Genomic DNA, 22702 nt, shown 5'->3' on the forward strand with positions numbered 1-22702 from the left:
ACCCCCCCCCAAAAGGACCCTCCCCCAAAAGGACCCCCCCCAAAAGGACCCCCCCCCCAAAAGGACCCACCCCAAAAGGACCCCCCCCCCAAAAGGAACCCCCCCATGGACCCCCCCCCAAAAGGGCCCCCCCCCCCCAAAGGACCCCCCCCCCAAAGGACCCCCCCCAAAAGGACCCCCCCCCCCAAAAGGACCCCCCCCAAAGGACCCCACCCCAAAAGGACCCCCCCCAAATGACCCCCACCCCAAAAGGACACCCCCCACCCCAAAGGACCCACCCCCCAAAGACCCCCACCCAAAGGGACCCCCCCCCAAAAGGACCCCCCCCAAAAGGACCCCCCAAAGGACCCCCCACCCCCAAAGGACCCCCACCCCCAAAGGACCCCCCCCCCCAAAAGGACCCCCCCCCCCCAAATATACCCCCCCAAAGGACCCCCCCCCAAAGGACCCCCCCCCCAAAAGGACCCCCCAAAAGGACCCCCCCCAAAAGGACCCCCCCCCCCAAAAGGACCCCCCCCCCCAAAAGGACCCCCCCCCAAAAGGACCCCCCCCCAAAAGGACCCCCCGCAAAGGACCCCCCCCCAAAAGGACCCCCCCCCCAAAAGGACCCCCCCCCCCAAAAGGATCCCCCCCCAAAAGGACCCCCCCCAAAAGGACCCCCCCCCCAAAATATACCCCCCCAAAGGACCTGCCCCAAAAGGACCCCCCCCAAAGGACCCCACCCCAAAAGGACCCCCCCCCAAAAGGACCCCCCCCAAAAGAACCCCCCCCCCCAAAAGCACCCCCCCCCCAAAGGCTCTATGGACCCCCCCCCGGCTCAGAAGAACCCCCCCCCCCCCTCAAGTCTATGGGGCGGCATTTGGGGCCCCACAGAGCGGCCATGGGGACCCCCCCCCCCAAAGGCTCACAGGACCCCCCCCACTCAAAGACCCCCCCCAGCCCAAAGGACCCCCCCCAAAGGCTCTGTGGACCCCCCCCACTCAAAAGACCCCCCCCCCCCACAGCTCATAGGACCCCCCCAAGTCTATGGGGTGGCAGCTGGGACCCCACAGAGAGGCCATGGGGACCCCCCCAGCCCAAAGGACCCCCCTCAAATGCTCTGTGGACCCCCCCCATCTCTAAGGACCCCCCACCCCAGCTCATAGGACCCCCCCAAGTCAATGGGGCGGCACCTGGGACCCCCCATAGCACCCTTGGGGGGGGGGTCCCCAACGTTTGGGGTTGCCCCCCCCCAATAAAGGCCGGTCCCCCCCCATGTCTGTCATGGTGTCATGGCGGATCCGTGTGGGACCCCCTCCCCTCTGAGTGACGTCATGGCGGGGCTCTGACGTCATCACGGGGGGGGGGGCACCATGTTGGGTGTGGGGAGGGGGGGGGGGCATGTTATGATGGGGGGGGTCCCATCAACCCCTGCGATCCTATTGGCCAACGGGGAGGGGTCAAAAAGGGGAGGGGTCTTTGGGGGGGGTCCCGACCCCACAGCCCCTCCCTAAGCCCCCCCAGCGCCCCCCAATTGAACGGCCGCCATCTTGAAAGGGGCGGGGCTATGCTCGGAGGAGTGGGCGGGGTTTAAGTGTGGCCACGCCCCCTTTGGGCGCGGTGGGGGCGTGGCTTATTGTAAGTGGGCGGGGCTTAAGGTTTGGGGGCGTGGCCTAAGGGAGGATTATGTCAACCCCGCGGCAGCCGCAGCCCCGAGCGGGGAGCGGTGAGAGCAGGTAATGGGGGGATATAGGGGCTCTATGGGGGGATATGGGGGGTCTATGGGGGGATATGGGGGGTCTATGGGGCCGGGGGTGGGGTGATGTGGGGCAGCTGAATGGGCCCGGATAGGGAATGGGGCGTGGGAGGGGCTGGGGGGGTGAGAAATGGGGTTCTATGGGGAACAGATGGGTGGGGCCGTGGGGGGGGGCGGTGCCGTGTCTGTGTGGGGTCCTGTCGCTCTGGGGGTCCCTGATCCTTATTGACGCCCCCCCCCCTCGTTGCCGTCCCCCCCCGGCTGCCCCACAGCGCTGTGGGGTCACGGCCCCATTGAGGGGGGGTGGAATCTATGGGTCCATCCCGACTCATTTCCCTACAGGTGCCTCCCCCCCCCCCCCCACCTGCAGCACCTTTTATTTATGGGGGGGGGGCTCCACCTCCGACCATTGATGGGGTGGGGGGGGGGGGGGGAAGCTCAGCTCCGATTCCCGCATCAACCCGCCCCCCCCCCCCCCCTCAGGAATGCGGGACCAACAACGGCCCCTTGTTCCCATGGGGCCGCCCCCGCTTCCGCCCCACACACCCAAAGGGGGGGGGGGAAATGGGGGGGGATGGGGGGCGGGGCTCCATTTAATGGGGGGGGATTTATTGGGGGGGGGGGGCGGGTCGGACGGGCGCTGTCCATGGTGCTGAAATGGGGGGGGGGTGTCTATGCGGGCGCTGTCCGTGGTGCTGAAATTGAGATGTTTAAGTGGGCGCTGTCCACGGTGCTGAAATGGGGGGGGCGGGGGGTGTCCTATGCGGGCGCTGTCCGTGGTACTGAAATGGAGATGTTTAGACGGGGCGCTGTCCGTAGTGCTGAAATGGGGTGTTTGGGCGGGCGCTGTCCGTGGTGCTGAAATAAGGGTGTCGGTACGGGCGCTGTCCGTGGTGCTGAAAAATGGGACTGTGTGTGTTGTGTTTTACGGGCGCTGTCCGTGGTGCTGAAATAAGGGTGTCTGTGCGGGGCGCTGTCCGCGGTGCTGAAATAGGACGGTGTTGAATTTGGGGCGCTGTCCGAGGTGCTGAATTGGGGCGACGTGCGCGGTGCTGAATTGGGGCGCTGTCCGTGGTGCTGAATTGGGGCGGTGATGAATTGGGGCGATGTACGCGGTGCTGAATTGGGCGCTGTCCGAGTGTTGAATTGGGGCGGTGCTGAATTGGGGCGCTGTCCGTGGTGCTGAATTGGGGCGCTGTCCGAGTGTTGAATTGGGGGCGCTGTCCGTGGTGCTGAATTGGGGCGCTGTCCGAGTGTTGAATTGGGGGCGCTGTCCGTGGTGCTGAAATTTGGGCTCTGTCCACGGTGCTGAATTTGGGCGCTGTCCGCGGTGCTGAATTTGGGCGCTGTCCGCGGTGCTGAAATGCTCTCGGGAATAGCGTTGGGCGGGGATATGCCCCATGGGGTGTGTCCGTGCTGTTTTATTGGGGGGGGGGGGCGTTAAGGGCTGGCTCTTATGGGGGTGTGGGGGGGGGATGGGCGGATGAATTGGCGGGGGGGGGGGGGGGGGACATTGACACACACACTCGGGTCCCGAGCCAAGGTGACAGGTTCCCATTAACCGTCGCCATGGCAACCGCTGCATCCGTGGTGGGGGAGGGGAGGCGGCGGTGGGCAACACAATGGGGCTGCACAATGGGGGGGGGGGGGGGGGGGGTTAACGATGGGGGGGGGCTGAGCGATGGGGGGGGGCTGAGCGATGGGGGGGGGCTGAGCGATGGGGGGTCCCTAAGGGGGGGGGGGGGGGGGGTCCCTGCTGGGCTCTGGGTCCCACCGTGGCTGAGGACCCTCAGCTGTAACCAAGGGGGGCATAAAGACCCCATAGAGACCCCATAGAGACCCCATAGAGACCCCATAGGTCCCATAGAGACCCCATAGAGACCCCACAGGTCCCATAGAGACCCCATAGAGACCCCACAGGTCCCATAGAGACCCTATAGAGCCCCCCTCGATCCCATAGAGACCCCATAGAGACCCCACAGGTCCCATACAGACCCCATAGAGCCCCCCCGGCCCCATAGAGACCCCATAGAGACCCCACAGGTCCCATAGAGACCCTATAGAGCCCCCCGGTCCCATACAGACCCCATAGAGCCCCCCTCGATCCCATAAAGACCCCATAGAGCCCCCCCCCGGCCCCATAGAGACCCCATAGAGACCCCACAGGTCCCATAGAGACCCCATAGAGCCCCCCTCGATCCCATAGAGACCCCATAGAGACCCCACAGGTCCCATAGAGACCCTATAGAGACCCCACAGGTCCCATAGAGACCCCATAGAGACCCCACAGGTCCCATAGAGACCCCATAGAGACCCCACAGGTCCCATAGAGACCCCATAGAGACCCCACAGGTCCCATAGAGACCCCATAGAGACCCCACAGGTCCCATACAGACCCCATAGAGACCCCACAGGTCCCATAGAGACCCCATAGAGACCCCACAGGTCCCATAGAGACCCCATAGAGACCCCACAGGTCCCATAGAGACCCTATAGAGCCCCCCCCGGCCCATAGAGACCCCATAGAGCCCCCCCGGCCCCATAGAGACACCATAGAGCCCCCCGGCCCCATAGAGACCCCATAGAGCCCCCCGGCCCCATAGAGACCCCATAGAGCCCCCCGGCCCCATAGAGACCCCATAGAGACCCCACAGGTCCCATAGAGACCCTATAGAGCCCCCTCGATCCCATAGAGACCCCATAGAGCCCCCCCGGCCCCATAGAGACCCCATAGAGCCCCCCTCGATCCCATAGAGACCCCATAGAGACCCCACAGGTCCCATAGAGACCCTATAGAGCCCCCCCTGGCCCCATAGAGACCCCATAGAGCCCCCCTCGATCCCATAGAGACCCCATAGAGACCCCACAGGTCCCATAGAGACCCATAGAGACCCCACAGGTCCCATAGAGACCCCACAGGTCCCATAGAGACCCTATAGAGCCCCCCCCCGGCCCCATAGAGACCCCATAGAGCCCCCCTCGATCCCATAGAGACCCCATAGAGCCCCCCTCGATCCCATAGAGACCCCATAGAGACCCCCCGGCCCCATAGAGACCCCATAGAGACCCCACAGGTCCCATAGAGACCCCATAGAGACCCCACAGGTCCCATAGAGACCCTATAGAGCCCCCCTCGATTCCATAGAGACCCCATAGAGACCCCACAGGTCCCATAGAGACCCCATAGAGACCCCCTCGATCCCATAGAGACCCCATAGAGACCCCACAGGTCCCATAGAGACCCCATAGAGCCCCCCTCGATCCCATAGAGACCCCATAGAGACCCCACAGGTCCCATAGAGACCCCATAGAGCCCCCCTCGATCCCATAGAGACCCCATAGAGCCCCCCCGGCCCCATAGAGACCCCATAGAGACCCCACAGGTCCCATAGAGGCCCTATAGAGCCCCCCTCGATCCCATAGAGACCCCATAGAGACCCCACAGGTCCCATAGAGACCCCATAGAGCCCCCCGGCCCATAGAGACCCCATAGAGCCCCCTCGATCCCATAAAGACCCCATGAGCCCCACCCCGGCCCCATAGAGACCCCATAGAGCCCCCCCGGCCCCATAGAGACCCCATAGAGCCCCCCGGCCCCATAGAGACCCCATAGAGCCCCCCCGGCCCCATAGAGACCCTATAGAGCCCCCCTCGATCCCATAGAGACCCCATAGAGACCCCACAGGTCCCATAGAGACCCCATAGAGACCCCACAGGTCCCATAGAGACCCCATAGAGCCCCCCTCGATCCCATAAAGACCCCATAGAGCCCCCCCCCGGCCCCATAGAGACCCCATAGAGCCCCCCCGGCCCCATAGAGACCCCATAGGGACCCCACAGGTCCCATAGAGACCCCATAGAGCCCCCCTCGATCCCATAGAGACCCCCTAGAGCCCCCCTCGATCCATAGAGACCATATAGAGCCCCCTCGATCCCATAGGAGACCCCATAGAGACCCCACAGGTCCCATAGAGACCCTATAGAGCCCCCCCTGGCCCCATAGAGACCCCATAGAGCCCCCCCCTGGCCCCATAGAGACCCCATAGAGCCCCCCCCCCGGCCCCATAGAGACCCCATAGAGCCCCCCCGGCCCCATAGAGACCCATAGAGCCCCCCGGCCCCATAGAGACCCCATAGAGCCCCCTCGATCCCATAGAGACCCTATAGAGCCCCCCTCGATCCCATAGAGACCCCATAGAGCCCCCCTCGATCCCATAGAGACCCCATAGAGGACCCCACAGGTCCCATAGAGACCCCATAGAGCCCCCCCGGCCCCATAGAGACCCCATAGAGCCCCCACAGGTCCCATAGAGACCCTATAGAGCCCCCGGTCCATAGAGACCCCATAGAGACCCCACAGGTCCCATAGAGACCCCATAGAGTCCCCCTCGATCCCATAGAGACCCCATAGAGCCCCCCCGGCCCCATAGAGCCCCCATAGAGACCCCACAGGTCCCATAGAGACCCTATAGAGCCCCCCCGGCCCCATAGAGCCCCCATAGAGACCCCCCGGCCCCATAGAGACCCCATAGAGCCCCCCCGGCCCCATAGAGACCCTATAGAGACCCCACAGGTCCCATAGAGACCCCATAGAGACCCCACAGGTCCCATAGAGACCCCATAGAGACCCCACAGGTCCCATAGAGACCCTATAGAGCCCCCCGGTCCCATACAGACCCCATAGAGCCCCCCCGGCCCCATAGAGACCCCATAGAGCCCCCCCCGGCCCCATAGAGACCCTATAGAGCCCCCCCGGCCCCATAGAGACCCCATAGAGCCCCCCGGCCCCATAGAGACCCATAGAGCCCCCCGGCCCCATAGAGACCCCATAGAGCCCCCCCGGCCCCATAGAGACCCCATAGAGACCCCACAGGTCCCATAGAGACCCCATAGAGACCCCACAGGTCCCATAGAGACCCCATAGAGACCCCACAGGTCCCATAGAGACGCCATAGAGACCCCACAGGTCCCATAGAGACCCCATAGAGCCCCCTCGATCCCATAGAGACCCCATAGAGACCCCCCGGCCCATAGAGACCCCATAGAGACCCCACAGGTCCCATAGAGACCCCATAGAGACCCCACAGGTCCCATAGAGACCCCATAGAGACCCCACAGGTCCCATAGAGACCCCATAGAGACCCCACAGGTCCCATAGAGACCCCATAGAGCCCCCCTCGATCCCATAGAGACCCCATAGAGACCCCCCGGCCCCATAGAGACCCTATAGAGCCCCCCCGGCCCCATAGAGACCCCATAGAGACCCCACAGGTCCCATAGAGACCCCATAGAGCCCCCCTCGATCCCATAGAGACCCCATAAACCCCCCCCGTTCCCCCCCCAGGCCCGCTCCCACCATGGCTCTGCCCCACGGGCTCGGCCTCCTCGTGTTCCTGGTGCTGGGGGGTCCCGGAGCCGCCATCACCATCCCCCCGGACTGTGAGTGGGGCTGGGGGGGGGGGGGGGGGGGGGGCTTTGCACGGCTCCCCCCATTGATGGGGATGGGGGGGGGGGGGGGGGGCTCAGCTCAACATTCTCTTTCTCCCCCCCCCCCCCTTGTTTTGCTGCCGGGATGAAGATGGAGAACACGATTGTGAGTCTGGGGGGGGCCGGGGGGGGGCTCTGAGGGGTCCTCGGGTGGTTGTGGGGCGATCTATGGGGCTGTGGGTCGGTCTATGGGGCTGTGGGTCGGTCTATGGGGCTGTGGGTCGGTCTATGGGGCTGTGGGGCGGTCTATGGGGCTGTGGGGCGGTCTATGGGGCTGTGGGTCGGTCTATGGGGCTGTGGGATGGTCTATGGGGCTGTGGGTTGATCTATGGGGCTGTGGGTTGGTCTATGGGGCTGTGGGTTGGTCTATGGGGCTGTGGGTTGGTCTATGGGGCTGTGGGTTGATCTATGGGGCTGTGGGTCGGTCTATGGGGCTGTGGGGCGGTCTATGGGGCTGTGGGTCGGTCTATGGGGCTGTGGGGCGGTCTATGGGGCTGTGGGGAGGTCTATGGGGCTGTGGGTCGGTCTATGGGGCTGTGGGGCGGTCTATGGGGCTGTGGGATGGTCTATGGGGCTGTGGGATGGTCTATGGGGCTGTGGGGCGGTCTATGGGGCTGTGGGATGGTCTATGGGGCTGTGGGATGGTCTATGGGGCTGTGGGATGGTCTATTGGGCTGTGGGGCGCTTTAAAGGGGCTTTCTATGGGGTTTCTATGGGCTTTCTATGGGGTTTCTATGGGGTCTCTATGGGGTTCCTATGGGCTTTCCATGGGCTTTCTATGGGGTTTCTATGGGGTCTCTATGGGCTTTCTATGGGGTCTCTATGGGCTTTCTATGGGCTCTCTATGGGGTCTCTATGGGGTTTCTATGGGGTCTCTATGGGCTTTCTATGGGCTTTCTATGGGGTTTCTATGGGGTGGGGGGCAGAATTCTGGGCTCTCTTAGCGACTCCTTTGGGGTCCCGATGTCCCAATGGGGCCCATAAGTTGGGTCTGGTCCCTTTATGGCCCCCCCCATCCCCGCCCCATAGAATCCCCCTGGCCCCCCCTGACCCCCCGGCCCCTGGTTCCCTTTATGGCTCCCCATAACCCTGCCCCATAGAATCCCCCCGGCCCCTGGTTCCCTTTATGGCCCCATAACCCCGCCCCATAGATATCCCACGGCCCCCCCTGACCCCCCGGCCCCTGGTTCCCTTTATGGCCCCCCATCCCCGCCCCATAGAATCCCCCCGGCCCCCCCTGACCCCCCGGCCCCTGGTTCCTTTATGGCCCCATAACCCTGCCCCATAGAATTCCCACGGCCCCCATAGGACCCCCCGGGCCCTGGTTCCTTTATGGCCCCCCATCCCTGCCCCATAGAATTCCCATGGCCCCCATAGGACCCCCGGGCCCTGGTTCCTTTATGGCCCCCCATCCCCGCCCCATAGAATCCCCCCGGCCCCCCCTGACGCCCCGGCCCCTGGTTTCTTTATGGCCCCCCATCCCTGCCCCATAGAATCCCCATTCTGACCCCCCTCCCTCTGCCCCCCCCCAGTCCTGCATCCCCCCGAACTGACGGACGAACCCCCCGAACAACTCGTGGTTTTCCCCAGCGACGACGTCGTCCTCAAATGCGCCGCCACCGGGAACCCCCCCGTGCAGTGAGCGACCCATAGATCCACCCCATAGCCTGCCCCATAACCTGCCCCATAACTACACCCCATAACCCCGCCCCATAACCTGCCCCATAACCTGCCCCATAACCTGCCCCATAACCTGCCCCATAGCCTGCCCCATAGCCTGCCCCATAACTACACCCCATAACCTGCCCCATAACCTGCCCCATAACTACACCCCATAACCTGCCCCATAACCTGCCCCATAACTACACCCCATAACCTGCCCCATAACCTGCCCCATAACCTGCCCCATAGCCTGCCCCATAACTACACCCCATAACCTGCCCCATAACCTGCCCCATAACCCCGCCCCATAACCTGCCCCATAACCTGCCCCATAACCTGCCCCATAACCTGCCCCATAACCCGCCCCATAACCCCGCCCCATAACCTGCCCCATAACCCCGCCCCATAACCTGCCCCATGACCTGCCCCATAACTACACCCCATAACCTGCCCCATAGCCTGCCCCATAACCTGCCCCATAACCTGCCCCATAGCCTGCCCCATAACCTGCCCCATAACCTGCCCCACAACCTGCCCCATAACCTGCCCCATAACCCGCCCCATAACCTGCCCCATAACCCCGCCCCATAACCTGCCCCATAACCTGCCCCATAACCTGCCCCATAACCTGCCCCATAACTACACCCCATAACCTGCCCCATAACCCTGCCCCATAACCCCGCCCCATAACCTGCCCCATAACCTGCCCCATAACCCCGCCCCATAACCTGCCCCATAACCTGCCCCATAACCTGCCCCATTACCACACCCCATAACCTGCCCCATAACCTGCCCCATAACCCCGCCCCATAACCTGCCCCATAACCTGCCCCATAACCTGCCCCATAACCTGCCCCATAACCACCACCCCATAACCTGCCCCATAACCTGCCCCATAACTACACCCCATAACCTGCCCCATAGCCTGCCCCATAACTACACCCCATGACCTGCCCCATAACCTGCCCCATAACCTGCCCCATAACCTGCCCCATAACCCCGCCCCATAACCTGCCCCATAACCTGCCCCATAACCCCGCCCCATAACCTGCCCCATAACCCCGCCCCATAACCTGCCCCATAACCTGCCCCATAACCTGCCCCATAACCCGCCCCATAACCTGCCCCATAACCTGCCCCATAACCTGCCCCATAACCCCGCCCCATAACCCCGCCCCATAACCTGCCCCATAACCTGCCCCATAACCTGCCCCATAACCCCCGCCCCATAACCTGCCCCATAACCTGCCCCATAACCTGCCCCATAACCCCGCCCCATAACCTGCCCCATAACCTGCCCCATAACTACACCCCATAACCTGCCCCATAACCACACCCCATAACCTGCCCCACAACCTGCCCCATAACCTGCCCCATAACCCCGCCCCACAACCTACCCCATAACCTGCCCCATAACCTGCCCCATAACCTGCCCCATAACCTGCCTCATAACCTGCCCCATAACCTGCCCCATAACCTGCCCCATAACTACACCCCATAACCCGCCCCATAACCTGCCCCATAACCTGCCCCATAACCCCGCCCCATAACCTGCCCCATAACCTGCCCCATAACCTGCCCCATAACCTGCCCCATAACCCCGCCCCATAACCTGCCCCATAACCTGCCCCATAACTACACCCTATAACCTGCCCCATAACCTGCCCCATAACCTGCCCCATAACCTGCCCCATAACCCCGCCCCACAACCTGCCCCATAACCTGCCCCATAACTACACCCCATAACCTGCCCCATAACCTGCCCCATAACCTGCCCCATAACCCGCCCCATAACCCCGCCCCATAACCTGCCCCATAACCTGCCCCATAACCACATAACCTGCCCCATAACCTGCCCCATAACCTGCCCCATAACTACACCCCATAACCTGCCCCATAACCCCGCCCCATAACCTGCCCCATAACCTGCCCCATAACCTGCCCCATAACCTGCCCCATAACTACACCCCATAACCTGCCCCATAACCTGCCCCATAACCTGCCCCATAACCCCGCCCCATAACCTGCCCCATAACCCCGCCCCATAACCTGCCCCATAACCTGCCCCATAACCTGCCCCATAACCTGCCCCATAACCCCGCCCCATAACCCCGCCCCATAACCTGCCCCATAACCTGCCCCATAACCTGCCCCATAACCTGCCCCATAACTACACCCCATAACCTGCCCCATAACCTGCCCCATAACCACACCCCATAACCCCGCCCCATAACCTGCCCCATAACCTGCCCCATAACCTGCCCCATAACTACACCCCATAACCTGCCCCATAACCTGCCCCATAACCTGCCCCACAACCTGCCCCATAACCCCATAACCTGCCCCATAACCTGCCCCATAACCTGCCCCATAACTACACCCCATAACCTGCCCCATAACCTGCCCCATAACCTGCCCCATAACCTGCCCCATAACCCCATAACCTGCCCCATAACCTGCCCCATAACCCGCCCCATAGCCTGCCCCATAACCTGCCCCATAGCCTGCCCCATAACCTGCCCCATAACCTGCCCCATAACCTGCCCCATAACCTGCCCCATAACCCCGCCCCATAACCACACCCCATAACCTGCCCCATAACCTGCCCCATAACCTGCCCCACAACCTGCCCCATAACCTGCCCCATAACCCCATAACCTGCCCCATAACCTGCCCCATAACCCGCCCCATAGCCTGCCCCATAACCTGCCCCATAGCCTGCCCCATAACCTGCCCCATAACCTGCCCCATAACCTGCCCCATAACTACACCCCATAACCTGCCCCATAACCTGCCCCATAACCTGCCCCATAACCTGCCCCATAACCCATAACCTGCCCCATAACCTGCCCCATAACCTGCCCCATAACCCGCCCCATAACCTGCCCCATAACCTGCCCCATAACTACACCCCATAACCTGCCCCATAACTACACCCCATAACCTGCCCCATAACTACACCCCATAACCTGCCCCATAACCTGCCCCATAACCTGCCCCATAACCCGCCCCATAACCTGCCCCATAACCTGCCCCACAACCTGCCCCATAACCTGCCCCATGACCTGCCCCATAACCTGCCCCACAACCTGCCCCATAACCTGCCCCATAACTACACCCCATAACCTGCCCCATAACTACACCCCATAACCTGCCCCATAACTACACCCCATAACCTGCCCCATAACCTGCCCCATAACCTGCCCCATAAGCTGCCCCATAACCCGCCCCATAACCTGCCCCATAACCTGCCCCATAACCTGCCCCATAACTACACCCCATAACCTGCCCCATAACCTGCCCCATAACCTGCCCCATAACCACACCCCATAACCTGCCCCATAACCTGCCCCATAACCCGCCCCATAACCCGCCCCATAACCTGCCCCATAGCCTGCCCCATAACCTGCCCCATAACCTGCCCCATAACCCCGCCCCATAACCTGCCCCATAACCTGCCCCATAACCCCGCCCCATAACCTGCCCCATAACCCCGCCCCATAACCTGCCCCATAACCTGCCCCATAACCTGCCCCATAACCTGCCCCATAACCCATAACCTGCCCCATAACCTGCCCCATAACCTGCCCCATAACCCGCCCCATAACCTGCCCCATAACCTGCCCCATAACCTGCCCCATAACTACACCCCATAACCTGCCCCATAACCTGCCCCATAACCCCGCCCCATAACCTGCCCCATAACCTGCCCCACAACCTGCCCCATAACCTGCCCCATTACCTGCCCCATAACCTGCCCCATAACCCCGCCCCATAACCTGCCCCATAACCTGCCCCATAACCTGCCCCATAGCTTGCCCCATAACCTGCCCCATAGCCTGCCCCATAACCTGCCCCATAACCTGCCCCATAACTACACCCCATAACCTGCCCCATAACCTGCCCCATAACCTGCCCCATAACCTGCCCCATAACCCGCCCCATAACCTGCCCCATAACCTGCCCCATAACCTGCCCCATAGCTTGCCCCATAACCTGCCCCATAGCCTGCCCCATAACCTGCCCCATAACTACACCCCATAACCTGCCCCATAACCTGCCCCATAACCCGCCCCATAACCTGCCCCATAACCTGCCCCATAACCTGCCCCATAGCTTGCCCCATAACCTGCCCCATAGCCTGCCCCATAACCTGCCCCATAACCTGCCCCATAACTACACCCCATAACCTGCCCCATAACCTGCCCCATAACCTGCCCCATAACCTGCCCCATAACCCGCCCCATAACCTGCCCCATAACCTGCCCCATAACCTGCCCCATAACCTGCCCCATAACCACACCCCACAACCCGCCCCATAACCTGCCCCATAACCCGCCCCATAACCCGCCCCATAACCTGCCCCATAACCTGCCCCATAACCCCATAACCTGCCCCATAACCTGCCCCATAACCCGCCCCATAACCTGCCCCATAACCTGCCCCATAACCTGCCCCACAACCTGCCCCATAACCTGCCCCATAACCTGCCCCATAACCTGCCCCATAACCTGCCCCATAACTACACCCCATCACCTGCCCCACAACCTGCCCCATAACCTGCCCCATAACCTGCCCCATAACCTGCCCCATAACCACCACCCCATAACCTGCCCCATAACCAGCCCCATAACCTGCCCCATAACCTGCCCCATAACCCCATAACCTGCCCCATAACCTGCCCCATAACCTGCCCCATAACCCCGCCCCATAACCTGCCCCATAACCTGCCCCATAACCCCATAACCTGCCCCATAACCTGCCCCATAACCCATAACCTGCCCCATAACCTGCCCCATAACCTGCCCCATAACCTGCCCCATAACCCCGCCCCATAACCCGCCCCATAACCTGCCCCATAACCTGCCCCATAACCTGCCCCATAACCTGCCCCATAACCCCACCCCATAACCTGCCCCATAACTACACCCCATAACCCCACCCCATAACCTGCCCCATAACCTGCCCCATAACCTGCCCCATAACCTGCCCCATAACTACACCCCATAACCTGCCCCATAACCTGCCCCATAACCCGCCCCATAACCTGCCCCATAACCTGCCGCACAACCTGCCCCATAACCTGCCCCATAACCTGCCCCATAACCTGCCCCATAACCTGCCCCATAACCCCGCCCCATAACCTGCCCCATAACTACACCCCATAACCCGCCCCATAACCTGCCCCATAACCTGCCCCATAACCTGCCCCATAACCCCGCCCCATAACCTGCCCCATAACCTGCCCCATAACCTGCCCCATAACCTGCCGCATAACCCCGCCCCATAACCTGCCCCATAACCTGCCCCATAACCTGCCCCATAACCTGCCCCATAACCCGCCCCATAACCTGCCCCATAACCTGCCCCACAACCTGCCCCATAACCTGCCCCATAACCTGCCCCATAACCTGCCCCATAACCCCGCCCCATAACCTGCCCCATAACTACACCCCATAACCTGCCCCATAACCTGCCCCATAACCTGCCCCATAACCTGCCCCATAACCTGCCCCATAACCACACCCCATAACCCCGCCCCATAACCTGCCCCATAACCTGCCCCATAACCCCGCCCCATAACCTGCCCCATAACCTGCCCCATAACCTGCCCCATAACCTGCCCCATAACCCCACCCCATAACCTGCCCCATAACTACACCCCATAACCCCACCCCATAACCTGCCCCATAACCTGCCCCATAACCTGCCCCATAACCTGCCCCATAACTACACCCCATAACCTGCCCCATAACCTGCCCCATAACCCGCCCCATAACCTGCCCCATAACCTGCCGCACAACCTGCCCCATAACCTGCCCCATAACCTGCCCCATAACCTGCCCCATAACCCCGCCCCATAACCTGCCCCATAACTACACCCCATAACCCGCCCCATAACCTGCCCCATAACCTGCCCCATAACCTGCCCCATAACCCCGCCCCATAACCTGCCCCATAACCTGCCCCATAACCTGCCCCATAACCTGCCGCATAACCCCGCCCCATAACCTGCCCCATAACCTGCCCCATAACCTGCCCCATAACCTGCCCCATAACCCGCCCCATAACCTGCCCCATAACCTGCCCCACAACCTGCCCCATAACCTGCCCCATAACCTGCCCCATAACCTGCCCCATAACCCCGCCCCATAACCTGCCCCATAACTACACCCCATAACCTGCCCCATAACCTGCCCCATAACCTGCCCCATAACCTGCCCCATAACCTGCCCCATAACCACACCCCATAACCCCGCCCCATAACCTGCCCCATAACCTGCCCCATAACCCCGCCCCATAACCTGCCCCATAACCTGCCCCATAACCTGCCCCATAACCTGCCCCATAACCCGCCCCATAACCTACCCCATAACCTGCCCCATAACCTGCCCCATAACCCGCCCCATAACCTGCCCCATAACCTGCCCCATAACCCCATAACCTGCCCCATAACTACACCCCATAACCTGCCCCATAACCTGCCCCATAACCTGCCCCATAACCCCGCCCCACAACCTGCCCCATAACCTGCCCCATAACCTGCCCCATAACCTGCCCCATAACCCGCCCCATAACCTGCCCCATAACCTGCCCCATAACCCCGCCCCATAACCTGCCCCATAACCTGCCCCATAACCTGCCCCATAACTACACCCCATAACCTGCCCCATAACCCCGCCCCATAACCTGCCCCACAACCTGCCCCACAGCCTGCCCCACAACCTGCCCCATAACCTGCCCCATAACCTGCCCCACAACCCGCCCCATAACCTGCCCCATAACTACACCCCATAACCTGCCCCATAACCTGCCCCATAACCCCATAACCTGCCCCATAACCTGCCCCATAACCCCCATGTTCCAGGTACCGCTGGACTCGTGACTCTCAGCCCTTCGCCCCCTTTGATCTCATTGGGGTCTCATTGGTGCCCGGTTCGGGCTCGTTGCTCATTAACGCCTCTTTGGCCGCCCGCCTCCAAGGCCGCTTCCGCTGCTTCGCCACCAACGAGTTGGGAACCGCCATGAGCCCAGAGGCCAACGTCATCGCGGAGAGTGAGACCCATAGAGACCCATAGAGACCCATAGAGACCCATGGAGACCCATAGAGACCCATAGAGACCCATAGAGACCCATAGAGACCCATAGAGACCCATAGAGACACATAGAGACCCATAGAGACCCATAGAGACCCATAGAGACACATAGAGACCCATAGAGACCCATAGAGACACATAGAGCCCCATAGAGCCCCATAGAGACCCATAGAGACACATAGAGACACATAGAGACCCATAGAGACCCATAGAGACCCATAGAGACACATAGAGACACATAGAGACCCATAGAGACCCATAGAGACCCATGGAGACCCATAGAGACACATAGAGACCCATAGAGACACATAGAGACCCATAGAGACACATAGAGACACATAGAGACACATAGAGACACATAGAGACCCATAGAGACCCATAGAGCCCCACAGCGCCCCATAGAGACACATAGAGCCCCATAGAGACCCATAGAGCCCCATAGAGCCCCATAGAGACACATAGAGACCCATAGAGCCCCATAGAGCCCCATAGAGCCCCATAGACACTGCCCCATAGAGCCCCATAGCCACACACTGCCCCATAGAGCCCCACACAGCGCCCCATAGAGCCCCATAGCGCCCCATAGAGCCCCATAGAGCCCCATAGAGCCCCATAGCCCCACACTGCCCCATAGAGCCCCATAGAGCCCCATAGCGCCCCATAGCGCCCCATAGACACTGCCCCATAGAGCCCCATAGAGCCCCACAGCCCCACACAGCGCCCCATAGCGCCCCATAGAGCCCCATAGAGCCCCATAGAGCCCCATAGAGCCCCATAGAGCCCCATAGAGCCCCATAGAGCCCCATAGAGCCCCACAGCCCCACACAGCGCCCCATAGAGCCCCATAGAACCACACACTGCCCCATAGAGCCCCACACAGCACCCCATAGCCCCATAGAGCCCCATAGCGCCCCACAGCGCCCCATAGAGCCACACACAGCACCCCATAGCCCCACACTGCCCCATAGAGCCCCATAGAGCCACACACTGCCCCATAGAGCCCCATAGAGCCCCATAGAGCCCCACAGCGCCCCATAGAGCCCCACAGCACCCCATAGAGCCCCATAGAGCCCCATAGAGCCCCATAGCGCCCCACAGCACCCCATAGAGCCCCATAGAGCCCCATAGAGCCTCACAGCGCCCCATAGAGCCCCACAGCGCCCCATAGAGCCCCATAGAGCCCCATAGCGCCCCATAGAGCCTCATAGAGCCCCATAGAGCCCCACACTGCCCCATAGACACTGCCCCATAGAGCCCCATAGCGCCCCATAGCGCCCCATAGAGCCACACACTGCCCCATAGAGCCCCATAGCGCCCCACAGCGCCCCATAGAGCCACACACTGCCCCATAGAGCCCCATAGAGCCCCACACAGCACCCCACAGCCCCACACAGCGCCCCATAGCGCCCCATAGCGCCCCACAGCCCCCCATAGAGCCCCACACAGCCCCCCCACGACCCCTAGGGCTCCCCTCAAACCCATTGGGTTCCCTTCATCCCCTATGGGTCAACCCCACAACTTAGGGGTCCCTCTGCCCCCCCCCCGACCCCCCATTGCTGCCCCACAGACACCCCCCATACACTGACCCCCCATTGCTGCCCCACAGACACCCCCCATACACCGACCCCCCATTGCTGCCCCACAGACACCCCCCATACACCGACCCCCCATTGCTGCCCCACAGACACCCCCCATACACCGACCCCCAATTGCTGCCCCACAGACACCCCCATACACCGACCCCCCATTGCTGCCCCACAGACACCCCCCATACACCGACCCCCCATTGCTGCCCCACAGACACCCCCCATACACTGACCCCCCATTGCTGCCCCACAGACACCCCCCATACACCGACCCCCCATTGCTGCCCCCCACCCCCCCCCATACACTGACCCCCCATTGCTGCCCCACAGACACCCCCCATACACTGACCCCCCATTGCTGCCCCACAGACACCCCCCATACACCGACCCCCCATTGCTGCCCCACAGACACCCCCCATACACCGACCCCCCATTGCTGCCCCACAGACACCCCCCATACACCGACCCCCCATTGCTGCCCCACAGACACCCCCCATACACCGACCCCCCATTGCTGCCCCACAGACACCCCCCATACACCGACCCCCCATTGCTGCCCCACAGACACCCCCCATACACCGACCCCCCATTGCTGCCCCACAGACACCCCCCATACACTGACCCCCCATTGCTGCCCCACAGACACCCCCCATACACCGACCCCCCATTGCTGCCCCCCACCCACCCCCATACACCGACCCCCCATTGCTGCCCCACAGACACCCCCCATACACCGACCCCCCATTGCTGCCCCACAGACACCCCCCATACACCGACCCCCCATTGCTGCCCCACAGACACCCCCCATACACTGACCCCCCATTGCTGCCCCACAGACACCCCCATACACCGACCCCCCATTGCTGCCCCACAGACACCCCCCATACACCGACCCCCCATTGCTGCCCCACAGACACCCCCCATACACCGACCCCCCATTGCTGCCCCACAGACACCCCCCATACACTGACCCCCCATTGCTGCCCCACAGACACCCCCCATACACTGACCCCCCATTGCTGCCCCACAGACACCCCCCATACACCGACCCCCCATTGCTGCCCCACAGACACCCCCCATACACCGACCCCCCATTGCTGCCCCACAGACACCCCCCATACACCGACCCCCCATTGCTGCCCCACAGACACCCCCCATTACCACCGACCCCCCATTGCTGCCCCACAGACACCCCCCATACACCGACCCCCCATTGCTGCCCCACAGACACCCCCCATACACTGACCCCCCATTGCTGCCCCACAGACACCCCCCATACACTGACCCCCCATTGCTGCCCCACAGACACCCCCCATACACCGACCCCCCATTGCTGCCCCACAGACACCCCCCATACACCGACCCCCCATTGCTGCCCCACAGACACCCCCCATACACCGACCCCCCATTGCTGCCCCACAGACACCCCCCATACACCGACCCCCCATTGCTGCCCCACAGACACCCCCCATACACTGACCCCCCATTGCTGCCCCACAGACACCCCCCATACACTGACCCCCCATTGCTGCCCCACAGACACCCCCCATACACCGACCCCCCATTGCTGCCCCACAGACACCCCCCATACACCGACCCCCCATTGCTGCCCCACAGACACCCCCCATACACCGACCCCCCATTGCTGCCCCACAGACACCCCCCATTACCACCGACCCCCCATTGCTGCCCCACAGACACCCCCCATACACCGACCCCCCATTGCTGCCCCACAGACACCCCCCATACACTGACCCCCCATTGCTGCCCCACAGACACCCCCCATACACTGACCCCCCATTGCTGCCCCACAGACACCCCCCATACACCGACCCCCCATTGCTGCCCCACAGACACCCCCCATACACCGACCCCCCATTGCTGCCCCACAGACACCCCCCATACACTGACCCCCCATTGCTGCCCCACAGACACCCCCATACACCGACCCCCCATTGCTGCCCCACAGACACCCCCCATACACTGACCCCCCATTGCTGCCCCACAGACACCCCCCATACACTGACCCCCCATTGCTGCCCCACAGACACCCCCCATACACCGACCCCCCATTGTTGCCCCACAGACACCCCCCATACACCGACCCCCCATTGCTGCCCCACAGACACCCCCCATACACTGACCCCCCATTGCTGCCCCACAGACACCCCCCATACACTGACGCCCCATTGCTGCCCCACAGACACCCCCCATTACCACTGACCCCCCATTGCTGCCCCACAGACACCCCCCAGTGGCCGAAGGAGAAGGTGACCCCGGTGGAGGTGGAGGAGGGGGACCCCGTGGTGCTGCCCTGCGACCCCCCCGACAGCGCCGTGCCCCCCAAGATCTATTGGCTCAACAGCAGTGAGTGCCCCCACCCCACTGCGCCCCACTGAGCCCCACTGCGCCCCATTGAGCCCCATTGATCCCCATTGATTCCCACTGCGCCCCATTGATCCCCACTGTGCCCCATTGAGCCCCACTGCGCCCCACTGAGCCCCATTGAGCCCCATTGATCCCCACTGCGCCCCACTGAGCCCCATTGATCCCCACTGAGCCCCACTGTGCCCCACTGAGCCCCACTGAGCCCCACTGCGCCCCATTGATCCCCACTGAGCCCCACTGCGCCCCATTGATCCCCATTGAGCCCCACTGAGCCCCATTGATCCCCACTGCGCCCTCTGAGCCCCATTGACCCCCACTGCGCCCCACTGAGCCCCACTGCGGCCCATTGATCCCCATTGAGCCCCATTGATCCCCACTGAGCCCCACTGAGCCCCATTGATCCCCACTGAGCCCCACTGCGCCCCACTGCGCCCCATTGATCCCCACTGCGCCCCATTGATCCCCACTGAGCCCCACTGCGCCCCATTGAGCCCCACTGCGCCCCACTGAGCCCCACTGAGCCCCATTGATCCCCACTGAGCCCCATTGATCCCCACTGAGCCCCACTGAGCCCCACTGAGCCCCACTGAGCCCCATTGAGCCCCATTGATCCCCACTGAGCCCCACTGAGCCCCACTGAGCCCCATTGAGCCCCACTGCGCCCCATTGATCCCCACTGCGCCCCACTGAGCCCCATTGATCCCCATTGCACCCCATTGAGCCCCACTGCGCCCCATTGAGCCCCACTGAGCCCCACTGAGCCCCACTGCGCCCCATTGATCCCCACTGAGCCCCACTGCGCCCCATTGATCCCCACTGCGCCCCACTGAGCCCCACTGAGCCCCACTGAGCCCCACTGCGCCCCACTGAGCCCCACTGAGCCCCACTGCGCCCCATTGATCCCCACTGCGCCCCATTGATCCCCACTGATCCCCACTGAGCCCCACTGCGCCCCATTGATCCCCACTGCGCCCCATTGATCCCCACTGCGCCCCACTGAGCCCCACTGAGCCCCATTGAGCCCCATTGAGCCCCACTGCGCCCCACTGAGCCCCACTGAGCCCCACTGCGCCCCATTGATCCCCATTGCGCCCCACTGAGCCCCATTGATCCCCACTGAGCCCCACTGAGCTCCACTGTGCCCCACTGAGCCCCACTGCGCCCCATTGATCCCCACTGAGCCCCATTGATCCCCACTGAGCCCCACTGCGCCCCACTGAGCCCCACTGAGCCCCATTGATCCCCACTGAGCCCCATTGATCCCCACTGAGCCCCACTGAGCCCCACTGCGCCCCACTGCGCCCCACTGAGCCCCATTGATCCCCACTGAGCCCCACTGAGCCCCATTGATCCCCACTGCGCCCCACTGCGCCCCACTGAGCCCCATTGATCCCCACTGCGCCCCACTGCGCCCCACTGAGCCCCACTGAGCCCCATTGATCCCCACTGCGCCCCACTGAGCCCCACTGAGCCCCACTGAGCCCCACCAACCCCACTGAACCCCATTGAGTCCCCCCAACCCCCCTGCACCCCATAGCACCCCATAGCGCCCCCTAACCCCAATCCCACCCCCGTCCCTGCCCTATGGGTCTCACCGCCCCCCTGCCCCACATCTCCCCACAGACATCGTTCACATCGCTCAGGACCGCCGCATTTCTATGGGGCAGGACGGTCCCTAACCCCACTGAACCCCATTGAACCCCCTGCACCCCATAGCGCCCCATAGCGCCCCATAGCGCCCCACATCTCCCCACAGACATCGTTCACATCGCTCAGGACCGCCGCGTTTCTATGGGGCAGGACGGTCCCTAACCCCACTGAACCCCATTGAACCCCCTGCACCCCATAGCGCCCCATAGCGCCCCATAGCGCCCCATAGCGCCCCCCAACCCCCCTGCACCCCATAGCGCCCCATAGCGCCCCATAGCGCCCCATAGCGCCCCATAGCACCCCATAGCGCCCCATAGCGCCCCATAGCGCCCCATAGCGCCCCCTAACCCCCCCATAGCGCCCCATAGCGCCCCATAGCGCCCCATAGCTGCCCCATAGCGCCCCCTAACCCCAATCCTGCCCCACATCTCCCCACAGCCATGGCATCCCCCCAACCCCACTGCACCCCATAGCGCCCCCTAACCCCCCTGCACCCCATAGCGCCCCATAGCTGCCCCATAGCGCCCCATAGCGCCCCATAGCGCCCCATAGCGCCCCATAGCGCCCCATATCTCCCCACAGACATCGTTCACATCGCTCAGGACCGGCGCGTTTCTATGGGGCACGACGGTCCCTAACCCCACTGAACCCCATTGAACCCCCTGCACCCCATAGCGCCCCATAGCGCCCCATAGCGCCCCATAGCGCCCCCTAACCCCACTGAACCCCATTGAACCCCCTGCACCCCATAGCGCCCCATAGCGCCCCTGCACCCCATAGCGCCCCATAGCACCCCATAGCGCCCCATAGCGCCCCATAGCGCCCCCTAACCCCACTGAACCCCATAGCGCCCCATAGCGCCCCATAGCGCCCCATAGCGCCCCATAGCGCCCCATAGCGCCCCCTAACCCATCTCCCCACAGACATCGTTCACATCGCTCAGGACCGGCGCGTTTCTATGGGGCAGGACGGTCCCTAACCCCACTGAACCCCATTGAACCCCCGGCACCCCATAGCGCCCCATAGCGCCCCATAGCGCCCCATAGCGCCCCATAGCGCCCCATAGCGCCCCCTAACCCCAATCCCACCCCCATCCC

The 22702-nt window shown here is 62.9% G+C and overlaps 1 protein-coding gene across 1 annotated transcript in view; it reads left to right on the forward strand.

The window, feature by feature from the left end:
- Positions 1-1575: 1575 nt before the first annotated feature.
- The window catches only part of LOC146751147 (neuronal-glial cell adhesion molecule-like), a gene marked incomplete at its 3' end in the record, with an annotated part of 65157 nt that continues 44030 nt past the window's right edge, over positions 1576-22702 (forward strand). The window contains 6 exon segments of the mRNA XM_085535483.1: positions 1576-1715; positions 7080-7174; positions 7314-7328; positions 8755-8860; positions 15753-15940; positions 19812-19934. Of these exon segments, the coding sequence (XP_085391609.1) occupies positions 1666-1715; positions 7080-7174; positions 7314-7328; positions 8755-8860; positions 15753-15940; positions 19812-19934 (577 nt within the window).

The sequence above is a fragment of the Coturnix japonica genome, unplaced genomic scaffold (genome assembly GCF_054131305.1).
Source record: "Coturnix japonica strain WE unplaced genomic scaffold, WE-NBRP24 Scf125, whole genome shotgun sequence".
Taxonomy (NCBI): domain Eukaryota; kingdom Metazoa; phylum Chordata; class Aves; order Galliformes; family Phasianidae; genus Coturnix; species Coturnix japonica.